The sequence below is a fragment of the Canis aureus genome, chromosome 7 (genome assembly GCF_053574225.1).
Source record: "Canis aureus isolate CA01 chromosome 7, VMU_Caureus_v.1.0, whole genome shotgun sequence".
Lineage (NCBI taxonomy): Eukaryota > Metazoa > Chordata > Mammalia > Carnivora > Canidae > Canis > Canis aureus.
The window spans coordinates 48,283,378-48,301,812 of NC_135617.1; the positions used below are offsets into that span (position 1 = coordinate 48,283,378).

At 36.9% G+C, this 18,435-nt stretch overlaps 1 protein-coding gene across 4 annotated transcripts in view; it reads right to left on the reverse strand.

Annotated features, from left to right (window-relative positions):
- LOC144317319 (E3 SUMO-protein ligase ZNF451) overlaps positions 1-18,435 on the reverse strand; it is a 91,895-nt gene that overhangs the window by 69,798 nt on the left and 3,662 nt on the right. For 3 of the 4 annotated variants that reach the window (XM_077903532.1, XM_077903530.1, XM_077903531.1), the window contains one exon: positions 10,371-10,451. In XM_077903532.1, coding sequence (XP_077759658.1) covers positions 10,371-10,451 — 81 coding nt within the window. Of the gene's footprint in view, positions 1-6,605; positions 8,888-10,370; positions 10,452-18,435 lie in introns of all 4 variants that reach the window. The other variant, XR_013383287.1, reaches the window with a different exon arrangement.

An 18,435-nucleotide genomic window follows, 5' to 3' on the forward strand; every position in this document is an offset into this window, starting at 1 on the left:
CCATTCCAACTTCATCGCAGGCATTCCTCCAAACAGGACAATTACATCATATTGGTATTTCTTTTTCTTAAGAGAATATACCATCTCTTATTAACTCTCAGTTCCCCCAGACCCTCCTCAGTGCCTGCCTGCATACAGTTATTAAAAACTATGATAGAAGATTGTTGCCAACATAGACACAAAGTGACAAAACAGCATCCATCAAAAATCATACACATACCTACATATCCTAGCTCTTCATTCTACATTCTTTTATTTTTTCTTATTGTTTATCATGAGCATTTCTTAGCCTGCACTTAAGAGACTATTTTACTTTAAATATGCCTTTCAATGATCTAGTGCATTGATGAACTTGTAATACAGCTTAATGGTTAAGCCTTAAAAAACTGTAAACAAGGGGAACATGATCTGATGACATGAACTATTACATGCTATTAAATATACATCATAAAATGTATCAGTATTTATATCCAATACCATCCCACAGTTATATCTACGTAGAAACAGCACACCTATGAAAAAAAAGAAATCTATACTGGGCTTTTGAATTTTCAAAGTACTTCCAGGCATTACCTCATTTGAGAGTAGGAAAACTGAGGCTCAGGAAACAAGTGACTTGCTAATACTCAGATCAAAGTCTTAGAATTTACATACCTGTGCTTTGCACCATTCCACCTTCCTTCCTAGCCAATATCCTAAAGATGCCAGCCAAAAAAAAAAAAAAAAACCACCCCACATACACACCAAAGTTAAGTATCTGTAACAAAACAGTTGTAACACAAAAGGCAGAAAAAAAAATAAAAGCAAAAAAAGACCCTTGACTAAAATGATAAGTGCTGAAAACAAATGGATTATGTGAAACAAACCAATGACCATTCATCATGAACAATTTTAGTACCACACAGTGAAATCTCAATGGAAAAACTAAGAGGTTAGGGTTTCTGATCTGACAAGTGAAATGACCAGGAATTAGTTAATATAAGACATCCAAGTACTAAGGGATGAGAGTACAGCCATAAACACAAAATTAAGGGAAGAAAAAGATTAGTATATGTCAAATTAGCTTTTCAGAGAAGTTATAACTTGAGTTGAGCCTTGAAAAACACAAAGAGGCAGCCTAGTACAATGCTGAATTGAGACTTTGGAGGAATAGTCAATATTCAAAGCTAGGTTCCATCACTTGAGCAATGTGCTTAATGATGTTTCATTTTCTCATATGCAAAATAAGGGTGAATTTCTTCAAGAACGCCTTGTAATTTCTAACAGTGTACTAAATGTGAGCTCTATAAATGAAAATTTTCTCCTATACTTGCTTCCCATGCAGGAAAACAACTGTTAGACCTAAGGCTATCCAGGTGCTTTCAAAATCTCAAAATATATTTTTGCTGAAAGTAAACAGGAGTTGTTATAAGCCATTAGACAAAAGCTAACATGCATGCAACTGTTGCTAAGAATCTAAATAAGGCTAATTAAACACTGACTATACTCAAACCAAGGCAAAAAAAGGAAGCACTGCACACCTAACCGCAGAATGTTTAATACAATTAAGTATGTTCAAAAAAATGGAACTGAAATTTGTGACTTGGAAAATGCTTCCCCCTAATCACTCATATCATTGTTGCCCCAGTAATTAACGTGGTATAGGTAAAGGGACCACAAACATGATAGTTATTACAGGACATTAGTGTTAAATGCACACTAAGTAGTGTGAAACACAACTATCAGAGATAAAAGTAGGAATTATCAAGAGGTCTAATTGTAGCCCTTAAAACTGAGTGATGAGATACAGCTACTCCTATGGGCAAGGACAGAAAAGAGAAGGCATATGATAGGCAGCTGACGGGGGGGCGGGGGGGGGGGGCGGGGAAGCATATGAAAATAGGTCTTATAACTTCTTAACAGAACTCACAATAACATATGAAGCATTTAAGATCAAAGCAGAGTTTAAAATAAGACTAAATACAAAGCATTACTTTCACTTCTACCAAGGAATATACTTAGGAGTATTAGAAAACTCAATACAACTTGAAAGATCTCCAAAGTCCTATGACCAAGTACAGACAACCTGAGAATTCTTACTGAATTCTTGACAAGGCATCAGAAAATCCAAGAGATCACGTGAAATAGACATCTCAATAAAATAGGTAAAGCCCTTAAGACCTAGAGAAAACTGGGTAATTTTAAGATAGAGTATATGTCAGAGCTTTTTATAACTTCATGGTGATGGGCTTATAATTTTTATAAGATGCAATTAACCATAAACTATATGTAATAATATATTTGTGTGAAAACTATGCAAAATGAGAAAATAATACTGCCATTAAATAAGAAGGCATTAAAAATTGATTGAATTTCAAAAGTCAGTAAATAATAGTTCCAGAGACTGGACTGGCTACTTTTTTAAAAAAGGACAAAGGAGAAAACTAGAAAAATCTCTTACAATAATGCTGAAGGCATTGTATTTAAGTACACAAACACAAAGCCACATCAAAATCCTGGCTAGTATTTACTGGTTGAATAAAAAATATAATCTACATCAAAGAGATTAAGGGAAGATCAGACATCCTAGAAAGAGGTGTTACATAAAAGGGAAGAAAAGATCAATATAAAGAATGAAATTAATATGATAACATCAAAAGGACATAGTTGGACTGATCACTTCCAGATATACCCCACTGGAAGCCAACATAATTTCCAGTAATAAGGTATCTCAATGGTACCAAACACTAATATAAAAAGTTTTCATTACTATAAAGGCAAACAAAAGAAAAGACAAAGTAGTACAAAAATATTATCCCAGTAATCAATAGGAGAAAAAAAGATTTAATAAAACAATATTCTCATCATTCATCCAGGAAGGGAAATTCCATAAAAGAATATTTTGATGGCTTACAAAACTTGTTACTTCTGGAAAAATAACTAAAAGATTTGCATTCAATAGTGATCATCATCAGTCAAATAGTAACTTCCACCTGTATATTTTCTTAAGCAAAAGACAGAGGAATTGATTGGTTTCTATATCCACAAATGACAACTATATAGAATGAACCTGGTCAACTGAATGACATGCATAAGATGCACACAGATATCACGACCAATTATTGGACTAGCCACTAACATTAAGAATGGTAAATTTCAAAAGACAAGGAAACTTAAAACAGTGCAAGTCTGGGGCAAAATATGCCTCATGTTAAAAACAAAACTTTTTAGTTATTGCAATCTTTAAACTATTTCTACAAAGATCTAGTCCATAATTTCTAACCTTCATCAGAATCCCAGTAAATTATATCCTCAAGAATAGTGAATGTGGCATTTAACTCTGTTCATCCATGTCATTTAACTCTGTATCCAATTTTATCACTAGAAGGGATTCTGGAATGTGTCTATTCCAACCTCCTCATTTTTAGTACCTGAGAGGTTATCCTGATGTATTGGGCCCTTAAGGACATTATCAATCAGGTCACTTAGGTATCATTCAGTAAATTATTAGCATAGTACTAATGTAATATACTAAATAGTATCCAAGTATCCTGAAACAGTTTATGTTCCCCTCAAAATATCATTTTGAGGGCTAAGTAAATAAATGGAATTCTAAAGAAGCTGCCACACAGTTAAAAAAAATTTAAATGCAATTACACAGCGATAAGGAAGCTGTTACACTGTCTAAAAAAAATAAAGTGTCAGCAAATTTACTTTTCTTAATGTCCTTGTTTCTTCTCACCAAGTAAACACATCCACTTATCAATAGAAGCTGTGTTATCATGGCTTAGAACAAGGTTAGATAGGAGACAAATGACTCAATCAGAAAACCTAGAATGTGCAGACAGAAAACAAAGCTGCCTTAATGCCCAGGAAACTGAGCCAATCACTAGTAACTAAAAAGAACTACTGTGAAGTTATTTAAATAAAGGGGAAGGGCATACTCTACAACCTTCTGAAATGGATTAACAGTGCTATAAAGAAAACAAATTAACATTCAGAAGGAGAGTACATTTAGATAGTGCAATTGTACAGATGATGAATAAACTACAAGATTTAAAAAACTCCCTGTACAGAACTCACATAAATATCACCAGCAACATATGCAAGACATCAAAATGTTAAGTTTTAAACAATAGGGTGAAATTTAAAAAGGCACTTCATATAACAATGGAAACAGTTTCTCTGTACACAGTAAATGCAAGAAATCATATTATCTTCATATACATTTTACGTCTAGTCAAGAAATAACATTTTGAAGAAAAAGGATTAGATGCATCCCCATTGAGAATACCAAATCATTAAATTTGCAATTATACCAAAACTTCCTAGGAAAATCTAGAGAGATTTAAACATCCAAGGTTCACCCATGGAGAATTCTATGGCAGGTACAATATGAAAACTTATTATCTAATTGTGAGCTCCATATGCTACTGGGGTTGCAGTAGATCAACCCCCTAGATCAAATCCCTATTTTTAATTTTATAACACTATCATCATTCAAGTATGCCAGAGAAAGATTTTAAAATCAACAAACAGGTTAAGTAAGGATACTGCTTCCTCTGCGATCAAGACACTGGCTACAGCTAAAAGCTGTTCCCATTCTACTACATTCTGACAGTCCCCACTCAACTGCCAGGTTCCTTTCAGAAGTTACCTACTACTCGATCAACAATTTGATAATTCAGTATCTTTCCACTTTTAGAAAATTCTCTGGAGATGCTTGAGCTTATCAATTAGAGTGGTAAAGCAATATTTATTACTGAGCAACATAAATAACACAAGATGAAGGGAATAGCAAACATTGTTTTATAAATATTTTAGAGGAATTACACAATGTAAATATAAAAAACACTAGTGAACTGTACACTTAAAAATAGTTAAGGTGGTGAACTTTATGTTTTCATTTTCCTGACAACTAAAAATAAGAAGTTTAAAAGGAGGAGCTGTTAAGTGGAAGTGCCAAAGCAGTTTCAGAGAATTACATCTTCAAGCATCATTTATTTTGGTTTGAATTTTGGAAAATAAGAGTACCTCAAAAATCTCACATTTGTAACCCAGTATCTAATTCGGGAAGGAAAGGGAAGAAATGGAAAAGTGGGAGCAGTCTAAAGTAGCCTTAGCTAACTAGGAACGGCTTTGTGCAGCCATATAGAAGAATTCCAAGGTCCCTCTCCAATTAAGTTCACCTGTGACTAGTCCTTTCCTAAAAGTAACTACAGTGCCACATCAAGGGCACATGAGACTGCTTGACTGATGTGATATGTATTGTAAACTATAAAAATCCTTCTATAATATTTTTAGGCCCTTGTTTCTTTTCAGGTAGTTCATTAATGCTCTTCTAGAGTTCAATTTGAAAGAGTTTCTACAGCACTGGCATGGACCTAAAAAAAGCAGAAGTATAACACTGTGGAAATATACAAAAATAAAAGGTAAGTATTAACTCTAGATATAACTTGACCAAATTTGCAAGATGATTTCCTCTATCAGGACTGTTGTTTATGCTTTAATCTACACATAGGACCACTGCAGTACTCTGAAATTATCTGACAAAATAAAATAGCTTCTTCTAAGTAGGGGTCTTTGCGTCTCAATTTCTAGCACAAACAGGAAGAAAAGTAGTAAAAAGGGTGCTAAATATAGTTACAATGGATGGAGAAGAGTTTCAGCTATCAAAAAGTAGGGGACTAGGGAAAACGTCAATTACCACTGTACAAGAACTATGGCAAGAGATAGAAACCACATGAATTCTAAAACAGTGTGTTATATTCCACTAACAGTAGACCAAAATATTTTGATCAAGCAGATGAAAAAAACGCAGATGTTGACAAACCAAGTTACAAAATTTTAAGTCTGTTGATAAAAAAAAATTTTTTTTTGGCTGCCAAGCAAATACTACATGATGTATTCAGACCTCTCAAACTTGACACCTTCTCCATTTCTGAAGTCACACTACAAAAACGAGGATCTAAGGGCTGGTATACTGTACAGCCACTGCCTTGAGATTAAAAAGATACTGTGGGATATACAATTGAGGTATCTGCTGCCAGTTCCAGAATTGTGAAGAACTATTAATGGAACCAACTGGGAGCAAAAAGGTAAATCGTCTCTCGTGAAAGAGTCTGACTAGATTAAGGGACCAATAAACCAAGAACATGTCATTGAAGTCTTGATTTCAGACTTTTTAAAGAAATTTCTAGTGGATATCATTTAAAGATATCCTGAAACAGAGCTGTGTGAGATGTTCTCTTTATGACATTCACAGTTTAACACTTAAAAATTCTCAGTATCATCTAGTTTGATGGCACTCCTCTTTCTTTATTTTATGAGGACCAGATTGTCAGGCATGTTTGGAATTCTCTTCTAAGAGTTCAGATTTGCATGCCTGGATGGTATAACATCTTTTATATCCAGGGCATTAATGTACATATCTTTTTTGTGTTTAGAGTGATGCATTATCAAGCTCAAAAAAGTTAACTGTTTAGAAGGTAGGTTTGTTTAAGGTCATCTTGATAAAAGGCCCAGAATATCCTGAAAGAACACCATGACTGGGTCTCACAGCTTCTTATTATGAGAGCTTGATAAGAAAAAGACTTAGATGTGATGATAACAAAGAATTCTCTCACATGTAACTCTGAGTGATAATGACAAGGTAGTCATCAGGCTTGATAAAGATAGTTATTGTGAAAATTTCTAGAGACGTTATAGGTAGGAAAGTCTTCTTCCAGTTGGTATCTCCACAGTAGACCTATAACATCTAGCCATCCCACTGGAAGCAAACTGGTTTTAGCAAAATTTGATTTGTATTCCAGTTCTTGGCACACAGCTCATGGTTGATTCTGAAGTCTCAGAGAGCTTGAGAGTAGTATGGACTCTTGCTGAGTTGATCATCCTGACACAAACAGAGTACAACAGACTTGTCATTTTGTGAAGATCTGACAAGCTGAAGCCTGAACAAGGAAGCACTGATGACCTAAAAACGAAGGATCTGCCTCTGGTATTAGTAAACAAAGATCTAATAGTAGGTTATTTCCAGACCCCAAATCTACTAGTCCTCAGTTTACCAGTAAGATTTTCCTGAGGAATAAATCTTTATATTTTTCTTTAATCACAAGAGGATTCAGATTCCTGAGTACCATCCTCTGAACTTATTTCGAACCAGAAATAATGGGTAAACCTTTGTCCAAACCTACTTAGATGAAAGTCTCTATTGCTCACATGGCCAATAAAACACGAGTCTCTTTATTATAACTTCTTTGAAAAGTCTAGAATTTAAATGTTAGTTGTGATAATTCCAGACATGCATCAGTTTCTGAGGTGACCTCCTACCTGCAGATCCTGTTTTGAGTGGAAGTAGCAAGTAAAATAGTTAGGCTCTTGGAGGACTATACTGGTGAACGCAAACAGGTTATTAATTCTTGTACCCGTGGCGTTCTGGAGATTCTCCCTTTTTTCTGTATCTATAGGGATGATTTCGAGGTTTGTACCAATCTCCTTTGGAATATCCTCTATTGTGATAATGTGCTTTCTGATCATGACTGTAAAAGTATCGATGTTGGTTATAGTATTTGTTGTGGTCTCTATAGTCATTTTCTTTAATACTGTTTTCTTCTGCAACAACAGCATTCACATCTTGCCCAAAAAGGGAAGTACCATCAAAGGGCAAGTGTGAGATCTTTTCCTGGGTTTTCTTAGTGAGAGATGTAAGTCGGAGCCAGGCTTGTCTTCTGTAGTCTATTGCCATTGCCATAACTCTCACTACGGAATCCATTATATCCCTAGTAGTACAAAGCTGCCAAAGGCCTGCATCCATACCATCAGATATTATACATCTTGCTTTTCCACGATCAAACTCTGGGTCATGAACCAGATCCTCCATATCTTCCCAGAGTTTACGCTGATATTGAGTCATATAGGCCATGTAGCTAGCAGCTCGGGCTGCAATGGAAGCGGCATGGTAAAATCTACAACCCATGACCTCCATTTCTTTTGAGGTAGAATCTAGAGGAGATGTTGTGCTTCCTCTTTTGCTGTGCTCTAATGCTTCTACAATAGGGCCCTCAGCTGGTGGATTTGGTTGGAAAGGAGAGGTATCCTTGGCTACAGGATATACCCTGTGCCCCATGAAGGAGGAAGGATGGCAATCAGCAGGGTCTTTAAAAACCTCAGTAGTGGCAATTCTCAGAAGCGGATGCAATGGAGGAACCAAACGTTTCTTAGAGGTCACATAATCAGGTTTTCCTTCACACGATTCTGCTTCAGACTGTAATGTTACTCTCTTTATAACACCTCTCTGTTCCATTCTTTTCAAAAGACCTGTGAAACTAGACTGACTGGGGTCAGTTGGCTGCCCTTTGTCATCAGCTGAGGGAGATTTGCAGTCAGCTTCTTCATCAACTGTGGATAAATTTTCATCCTTGGAGGTGGAGATGTCCCACGGCACTGAGGAGTTCTCACTTGGCCTAGAATGATGAAATCTAAAACAGCTCCTAGACTGCAGATCACGTATCACTCGGGACATCTCAGCCACTTGTGTCTGAAGATAAAGGATGGCATCCTGTCCGTGCTGTGAAGCTGAAGAAGACTCTATAGGTAAATCCTCCTTGACCTCTGAAGAGGCCAAGGATTCTTGGGGGACCAGAACTGGAGATGAAGGCAAAGTCTGATAATTTTGTGATGGTTTAAGGGTCTCTGTCTCAGAGATCTTAATATCTGAATTATTTTGATCATTTTTCTGGTTCTCCAATGGATTCTCAACAGAAGAAGGTTGAGAAACTATCCTCTGTGGACTGCTGGTGCAACTCCCAGAGGAGGAGCTGCTGTCTCCAATGGGAAGAGGAACACTGCAGCTAGAGCACATTTCTGGGCGATGATTCTCAGAGGATGGCACCTTAGACTCAGGCATTCTCTGGGTTATCCACATGAACAAGAAAACCAAGGAAGAAAAAAAAATGCTTTTAATATGTTAACTTTCAAGTGCAGAGATGCATGTCCAGTAAGTAGAACTCAATTTTTAAAATTATTATAATAACAATGAAAGATGCAATCCACTACAGATGAGCAAGGGGATCACAGAAGTCAAATCCATAAGCTTCACTACCCCAAAAACCCAACACCAACTATGGCCATTAATGTGGCACTCTGTTTATGAAAAAAAGAGTGAAAACAAGCCCAGCTCAAGGGGTGCCATCCTGGCCTGCTGCTTGGTCTCATGCTAGGATAAGAAGAGGTGGTGAGACTACCAGTGATTAACAATCTTTTTTAAAAAATCCCATTCAATTTATGTAAGTCAACAAGTAGAAGTTAAAAAATGGCACAGAGAACTTCGGGGAAAGTTCCACTGAGAACAAAAAATATTTCTAAAAGTCCCTATTACAGGGTCATTTTTAAGCCCCTTTAAAAATGCTCTCCTATTCACTCTCCATGAATAACAAAACTTCCCAGTTGCATAGACCTACTTTATGGTTTGTAGTTTCCAAGGAGCTTACATATGTATTTGTTAACTCATTTTGTCCTCACAACAACCCTGTGAGGTAGGTATTACTCTTATTTGATAAACTAAAGTTAAAAGCTGCTTAATTTATTCAAAGTCACAGAATTATTAAGGAGTGAAAGTTCAGACTAAAACCTAGGCATACTTATTCCAAGTCCAAGTCTCAATCCCCTGTGTCAAGGAGAAAGAAGTGTTCTGGCCACCTTGAACAAGAGCCAAGAGTTATCTAACCCATCAAGAAAACAGCCCAGTAATAGACATTTGGGCTAAGACAAATCAAAGACAAGACTGCTACAAAGGGCTCAGCTAGTTTGATTTTCAGAATAAGGGAAATATCAGCTTAAGGGTCAAAGCCACAACCAAGCCAGTTAAGAGGAAAAAAAACTCTATGTGAGGGATAGACGAGGTTAAAAGGAGTGATGACTGAAGTACTATGCCACATATAACCCTTTTCCACATTCCATTTCCTAAAGGATCTTCACATATCCTTTCTTCCAAGATAAACATTCTGTGGCCACATGGTTCTGGAAGAAAAGGATTCAGTTATACATGGCACCTGAGGAGAGACAGGAAAGGAGAAGGGCACAAGGAGCCAAAAAGCTTGCAGTTTTTATTCCATTTTTCTTCTATCAGATACCATCTTCAAGGTTTAGAATTTTCCTGTGTCATGTTATCCTTTCACATCCTCACTGCAAGTAAAGAAACAAAATTGGGAGTAGGAGATATTCTGGGCCAAGGACTCATGGGACACCTTTTGTGGCTCATTCTACAGAAATGAGCCATTCTCTAAAGTACTACAGCTCCTAATACAGCCACCACTGACTTGACAACTCTCTTTAGGCAATGCCTTTTACATGACAGAAGTGAAAGAAATGAAAATCAAATATAATGTACTTACATCACTACGAGATGTGCTAGGCTCTTCATCATCACTGCTGACCAGATCAATGTATTCAAGAACAGGTCTTAATGGTCCTTCCTATGAAACAATTGAACAAATTAACAAATCATGTACAGTTATTCAAACTAAGCTAGTCATTTAAAACGATCTTTTTTTTTTTTTTTGGTTTGGACTGGCACCAATTCCTCTAAAGAGGAAGCCTCTGGGGTGACAGAAAATAATCAGAACAAACATAGGGAAAAATATTCAGAGTACATGAATAAGAATGATAAAGTCTAAAAGAAAGAGTTTAAACCTTAGTAGAGGGCACCTAGATGGCTCAGTCAGTTAAGCATCTGCCTTTGACTCAGGTCTTGATCCCAGAGTCCTCGGATCAAGTCCTGCATTGGGCTCCCTGCTCAGCGGGGAGTCTGCCTTGCACTCTGCTCTTCTTCCCTGCTTATGCTCTCTCTCCCTCAAATAAATAAAATCTTAAAAAAAAACAAAAAACAAAAAACAAAACCTCGGTAGAGTTATTAGGGCAATATTGATTCTTTGAGGAAATGAGTATTAATAAAGAGTGCTCCAAGAATTTTAGGTGGGATGAGTATTAATTATCTGATAACCAACCTCAAAAATATGCAGTTCTTTGACTAACAGCTCAGCTTTATGTCCCACTCCTATAGTCAAATATCAAATCTGATTCTTCATCCTGTTTCCAACCATACTGACTGCATCACAGACCAGGCCTTGAATGTTAGGCCTAAATGCCTAGATTTTATTTGATAGGCAAAAGGGAATCAATAAACACAAAGATAGGAAAAACATGAGAGCTGTGCTTTAAATAGACTAATCATACAGACAAGTATGGAAAGTGGGGAAGGCAGGATAATTAATCACTCCAATAATGCAAAACTAAAATAAAGGTAAAGAGAATATTGTGGTACACCTACAAGAGAATACATGGGTATAATGAAAAAAAAAAAAAAAAAGATTGGCTATAAAAAAAGTCCCCCCCAAACAAAACAAAACCCCAACAATAACAAGGAATCAAAAAAATCCTTAAAGTTTCAAGCTTGGGCATCTAGAAGGATACTAATGCCATTAGTATAAATCTGGAATACAGAAACAGGAAGCTAACATTCTTTTAGATATAACAGGTTGATGTACCAGTGGTACACAAAGGTAACTGGTAGACAGCTGGAGATGTAGGGCTATAATCTGGATATATGAACACAGTTAAGACATACAGATTTGGGAGTTGCTCCCCTAAAAGACAGACTGAAACTGTGATAGAGCCAACAAAGAAAGCAAAGAGGAGAAAGGAGATTTAAGGAGGTTCTCAAGGAAATGCTGGAATTTTAGGACTCAGAAAGAACAGCTAAGTAGGTAATCAGGGGCTAAGGAAGAAGAGTCAGGAATGCATAAATTCAAAGAAGTTAGAGAAAACCTCAACAAAAAGTTGTCAATGCTAGGAGTACCTGGGTGGCTCAGTCGGTTAAGCATTTGCCTTCAGCTCAGATCATTATCCCGGGGTCCTGGGACTGAGCCCCAGGTTGGGCTCCCTGCTGGGCGGGGAGCTTGCTTCTCTCTCTCTCTCTGCCCCTTCTGCTCGTGTTCTCTCTTACTCTGCTCTCTCCCTCTCAAATAAATAAAATCTTAAAAAAAAAAAAAAAAAAAAAAAAAAAGGTTGTCAATGCTAAACGTGGCCCAAAATGCTGACAACCAAAAAAACTGTCACTGAATTTGACAAGATTTTTTAAATGCCTGAGAGCTACTTCAAGAAAGCAGTGAGCATAAAGAAGCCAGGCTCTAAAATATTAAGTAGAAAATGAAGCAGTAGGGGCACCTGGCTGCCTGAATTGGCAGAGCATGCAACTTTATCTTGGTGTTGTAAGTTCAGGCTCCACATTGTGCGTAGAGATTACCTAAAAATAAAATCTTGAAAAGAAAAAGGCAGTAAAGGCCATGAGTGAAGAGTATTATTTTTAAAAATCTAGTATGTTGAGTACAAGAATAAGAGACACTGGAGGCGAATTCAGCTGAGGGAAAGATTTCTTAGGGTGCAGAAAGCTGACTGCTGGCAAACCAGTGATATGATCAGTTGGAAAGACTAAAGTCGGGAGACTTAAAAAAAAGAAAAAGACTAAAGTCGGGGAGACAGAAGCTAAGATCTAGTTAAAGATCCTCTTCCTGAGAAGAGGCATCCAGTCTCAAAGTAACTTGTTTCCTCTCCCTTAGGCTACAACTTCTCCCCAGGCAGTAAACTGCTATCCTTTCAAATAGGTTTTATCTAGCCACTAAGATAAAACCTGAGAGCAGAACTTCTGGGTGGAGATCATGTAATAATTAAGATTTTTGCTGGAGCTGTAAAAATGGAAGTTTAAAAAAGAGGAAAAGAGGGACAGAATATTCTCCAATTACGGTCCACAGAGATGAATCTTCTACCTTAAGACTAAAATCTACCACTGCTATGTCAGTATCAATCGTGCAACCCAAAAAAGAAGAGATAAAAATATGATAGCTTCTCCTGTTCATATAATCACCGTAAGTTTCATCTCTTGAAGAAATGTACATTATTGTTATTACATGTCCACAGAAACAGCACACCAAGAAAGTCTCCGGGTAATCAGAAATATAGAGGTAGTAGGGGTGGACAGAGCTTCCATAAACAGGTAGGAAAAAAAGGGAGATGAAAGAGGGTAACAAAAAAGAAAGAGGGTAACAGTACAAAACAAAAAGAATGGAGGAAAAAAAAAAAAAAACAAGACACTTCAAAACCAAAAAATCAGAATAAGGAAAATGGTCACAGATGGGATTTAAAAATAGTTGCAGAAATAGAAAGGACAGGAGAAGGGAATGATGAGAGATGATTATTAGAAATTTACTACTGAGGGCAGCCCTAGTGGCGCAGCAGTTTAGCCCGCCTGCAGCCCAGGGTGTGATCCTCGAGACCGGGGATCGAGTCTCACGTCCGGCTTCCTGCATGGAGCCTGCTTCTCCCTCTGCCTGTGTCTCTGCCTCTCTCTCTCTCTCTGAATGAATAAACAAATCTAGAAAGAAAGAAAGAAAGAAAGAGAGAAAGAGAGAAAGAGAGAAAGAAAGAGAAAAGAAAGAAATTTACTACTGAGGCGAACCATTAGATTAATATCTAACCGTTTCTGAACTGCCAAAGGACAGTAACTTCATATGATTCACACTAATCAAAGGAATAAAAAAAAAATCCAAAAATGAGAAAAAGCAAGTCCTTGAAAGTACTTATTCAATCACTCCACAAATAATTGTGAGGTTTTAAGTGAGAGTGGTAGAAGATGATACCTATTTGAGACCACCAAAGAGGCAGAGGCTGAATTAAAAAAAAAAAAAAAAATGATAAGTATCCCAAAGGAAAATATTTATAAGCAAACACTCTACACTTTAGCTAATTTTCACACTGGATATTGAAAAAAATTCCACCATAATGAACTTAAAGAATCAAAACATTTTAGTATTCCATTTATTTTACTACTAACCAGTAACGTAGGTCATTGAGCCTACACAGGCACTGTGCTGAAGACTTCATATGCATTATTTCATTTAATCCTCAATTACTTTACAAGGTAAAATAGTGAATTATTTTTTTTAAATAGTTTTTTGTTGTTGTTTTTTTAAATTTATGATAGTCACAGAGAGAGAGAGAGGCAGAGACACAGGCAGAGGGAGAAGCAGGCTCCACGCACCGGGAGCCCGACGTGGAACTCGATCCTGGGTCTCCAGGATCGCGCCCTGGGTCAAAGGCAGGCGCTAAACCGCTGCGCCACCCAGGGTTCAAAATAGTGAATTATTATTTAACAAATGACAAAACTAAATAAAGTACACCTGGTTCTCTAAATATGTAACTGCCTGTGTCGTCATTGTAATTCTGAGGTTACGTTCAAAGCATACATACTACTATTTTTTTAGGATTTTATTTTTAAGTAATCCCTACATCCACTGTGGGGCTCAAATTCACAACCCCAAGATCAAGAGTTGCATGCTCTACTGACTGAACCAGCCAGGCACTCTTATACACTATTGGTTTTATTTTTTAAAGATTTTATTGATTTATTAGAGAGAGAGAAAGAGCAGGGAGAGCAGCAGAGGAAGAGAGAGACGCAGACTCTCCACTAAGCAGGGAGTCCAACACAGGGCTAGATGTCAGGACCCCAGGGTTCATGACCTGAGCCAAAGGCAGACACAACCTACTGAGCCACTCACGTGCCCCCTTACACACTATTTTTAAGTCAATGCTTTATTACCTACGTTTTTAAGATACTTTGTATTCCTTCAATAAGAGAAAAAAAAGACTTCCTGCTATTGTTCGCCAACTCTGAAAAACTCATACCACTAACCAAAAAAAAAAAATCCCAAAATGCGTATTATATAAATATCAAGAAACATAATTTTTTTAAAGATTTTATTTACTTTTTCATGAGAGACACAGAGAGAGGCAGAAAGAGAGACAGGAGAAGCAGGCTCCACGCAAGGAACCTGATATGGGACTCGATTCTGGGACCCCGGGATCACACCCTGAGCCAAAGGCATATGCTCAACCAGTGAGCTACCCAGGCATCCCAAGAAACATGATTTCTTAAAATGTTTATAATGACTGCTTATGTTCTTAACAGGTATAAATCAATGTAGTCCTCCAATCAAAGGTATTTTATTTGAATTTGCTCCATCCACCAATCAGTAAATCATCATTCACATCCCTTTTGTACATAACAAAATCAAAGGATTCTACTCCCCAAGGCCACACAATTAGAGCCAGGAGTACTGATAAAAGCAAAATAGTGTAGGAACACAGCTGAGGGACGCCTGGGTGGCTCAGGGGTTTAGCACCTGCCTTAGGACCAGGGCATGATCCTGGAGACCGGGGATCAAGTCCCACGTCAGGCTCTCTTCATGGAGCCTGCTTCTCCCTCTACCTGTGTCTTGGCCTCTCTCTCTGTATATCTCTTATGAATAAATAAAATCTTAAAAAAAAAAAAAAAAAAAGGAACACAGCTGAATTAATAGTCTAAGTTTAAAAAAAATTTTTTTAATGACACAAAAAGCTTTCATTCTGGTTATCAGAAAAATTATTCTCATACAAAGCCAGATACCAATTACCTACTTCTGTTGACCTTTGAAGAACATGAGGATTATGGGTGCTGACCTTCCCACCCACCACACAGAACTGAAAATCTACATATAACTTTTGACTCCCCAAAAATGGAACTACTAAAAGCCTACTATTAACTAGAAGACTTACCAATAACATTAATAGGCAACACTATTTTGTACATTGGATGTATTGTATACTGTATTCTTATAATAAAGCTAAACAAAATACTATGGAAATCATAACGAAAATATTTACAGTATCTGTATACAAGTGGACACAACAGTTCAAACTCGTGTTGCTCAAGGGTCAAGTTTAAGTGGAAAATAATAAGTTATGGTCTAAAAGAAATGTAGCTTACACCAGTCTAAAACGAATATGGATTTGAGCATAGATGCACAAATCTAATCTAAAACTTTAAATGATGCATGTGCTTTGGGGATACATTTCCATATAGAGAAGTTAGGGATATAGTTTATTTCTGCATTCCTGTCCAGCAAAAATTTCAAATAGTTCCCAAATGCTTACTTTAAGTCTAAATTTAGTGCATAATTCAAAATCTACACTATCTGACCCATCGTTTCCCCTCCTACCTAAAAATTTTTATCCTCCAGAACTACATATAATCCTCTCTGCTTTCCCATTTTGATGCCTTTTTTTTTTTTTAGGATTTTTATATTTATTTGACAGAGAGTGAACACAAGTAGGGTGAGAGGAAGGCAGAAGGAAAGGGAGAAGCAGGCTGGATCCCAAGACCCTGGGATCATGACCTGACCCAATGGCAGACACTTAACCAACTGAGCCACCAAGGCGCCCTTTGATGCCCTTTTTTTTTTTTCAAAATTCTTTCATTTCTTTTATTTTTTAAAAGATTTTATTTATTCATGAGAGACACACAGAGAGAGGCAGAGACATAGGCAAAGGGAGAAGCAGGCTACTTGCAAGGACCCTGATGCGGGACTCAATCCCAGGACCCCGGGATCACAATCTCAGTCAAAGGCAGATTGCTCAACCACTGAACCACCCAGGTACCCCTCATAATTCTCTTTTAAATACAAATACTAAAAGTTGGGATCCCTGGGTGGCGCAGTGGTTTAGCGCCTGCCTTTGGCCCAGGGCGCGATCCTGGAGACCCGGGATCGAATCCCACGTCAGGCTCCCGGTGCATGGAGCCTGCTTCTCCCTCTGCCTGTGTCTCTGCCTCTCTCTCTCTCTCTGTGACTATCATAAATAAATAAAAATTTAAAAAAAAAAAAAAACAAATACTAAAAGTTACCTATGCAAAAAAGTCTGCTTTCTTTTAATAGCACCATGTACTTTTTATAAAACAACTACTTTCCACTAAAACTATTTACACAGTTCTCATCACCCATCTTATCTTCCACACTAAAATACAGATACTTACAGGTAGGACATATTTCCAGTTAATCTTTGTAGTTCCAGAGTATTTACTTAATGACTTTGCATATCACGAACTCCAACATAATTTGTATTTATTTACTCATCTAATTATAGGCCAAAGTCATGCAGCCAAAAGATAACCTGATATTTTTGCCCATGACCCCTTTCTACTATAGTTAAAGTATTATCACTTGACCTATGTGCTTTGGAAGTTACTTAGAAAATTACACCTTGATCTTCTTCACTATTTCTACACGTTCAGTGATTTCACATTGTACCAAAATCTTGGCTGAAGTCTCTGTCTCATGTGCTATTACCAAAATTGCAGTAGGTTACGTCAGCAGTTTTTATATCTTTATATCTAAAGTAGCATTGCGAAAATGTCATCAGTTCTTAGCTAAACTAGTTTTCTGGAGGTAAATTAAAATATCTGCAGTTTCAAAGACAGACAGAAAGATGGTGGCCGAATAAGGCATCATGGTATTCTCACTCTTTGAAAGCTTGTGTTAACACTACTTTAACAAAAGACCTACATTAGTACTCATTTTCACTAACTGGAGGAAATCTGAAAAGAATTTTTGCTTATTAAAAAAAAGATATAAAAAGCCAAGCTACTGTACAGTGTTTCTTTTGCTGCAAGCCATTATAGAAGCAGCATGCACCCAAAGTAGCAACAATAGCACTGCCAAGATCTTTCCCTGGGAATTTAAACTCATCATCTCACTGCTATAGCTTTGAATTGTCTGAAAGCATCTGTACCTTACTTTATTTTATTCATCTATTATGAAGATGTGTCCTAAGGTATAAAAAAAGCCCCCTTTTAATACACTTCTATTAATATTTTTTTTGGTTTGGAAATGCTAAAAAATTAATTGCTTTAATAATATAAATTTTAAAAAATAATACATAAATCTGAATTTTTATAATATAAATTATAAAAGCAATATAAATTAATTGCTTTTCACTTTCTGCCATCTTAGCTTATGAAAGTTTTGATAGGTTTCAAAGGTTTTTCCTTTCCAATTGTGGGGTGGGGGGGCAGGTGAAGTCACACTTCTATTTCTAAACTAAACAAAAAATGAGAGCAAAATCTTTAAAAAGTTTTTATGGCAATACTGTCATTTGAGATCATAAAGGCATTGACTTTGCAAAATCAAACAGTACACTTATAAATAGTCCAGTTCTCTGTATGTACATTTCAACAAAAAAAATTTTTTTTTAAGATTTTATTTATTCATAGAGAAAGGGAGAGAGGGGCAGAGACACAGGCAGGAGAAGCAGGCTCCATACAGGAAGCCCAAAGCGGGACTCAATCACGGGTCTCCAGGATCACACCCTAGACTGCAGGCCACGCTAAACCGCTGCACCACCACCAGGGCTGCCCATCAACAAAATTTAAACGAAAGAACTAATTTTTGCACCTCCACATCCTTATCATTCCTTTCCTTCAGCATTGTTTGGTTCTAGACTCTTTAATTTGCAAACCACAGAAAGACTGCTATGCCACCATGTGGATTAAAGTTGAGAAAATTAGATTAATGAGAGTGAACTAAGAAATTC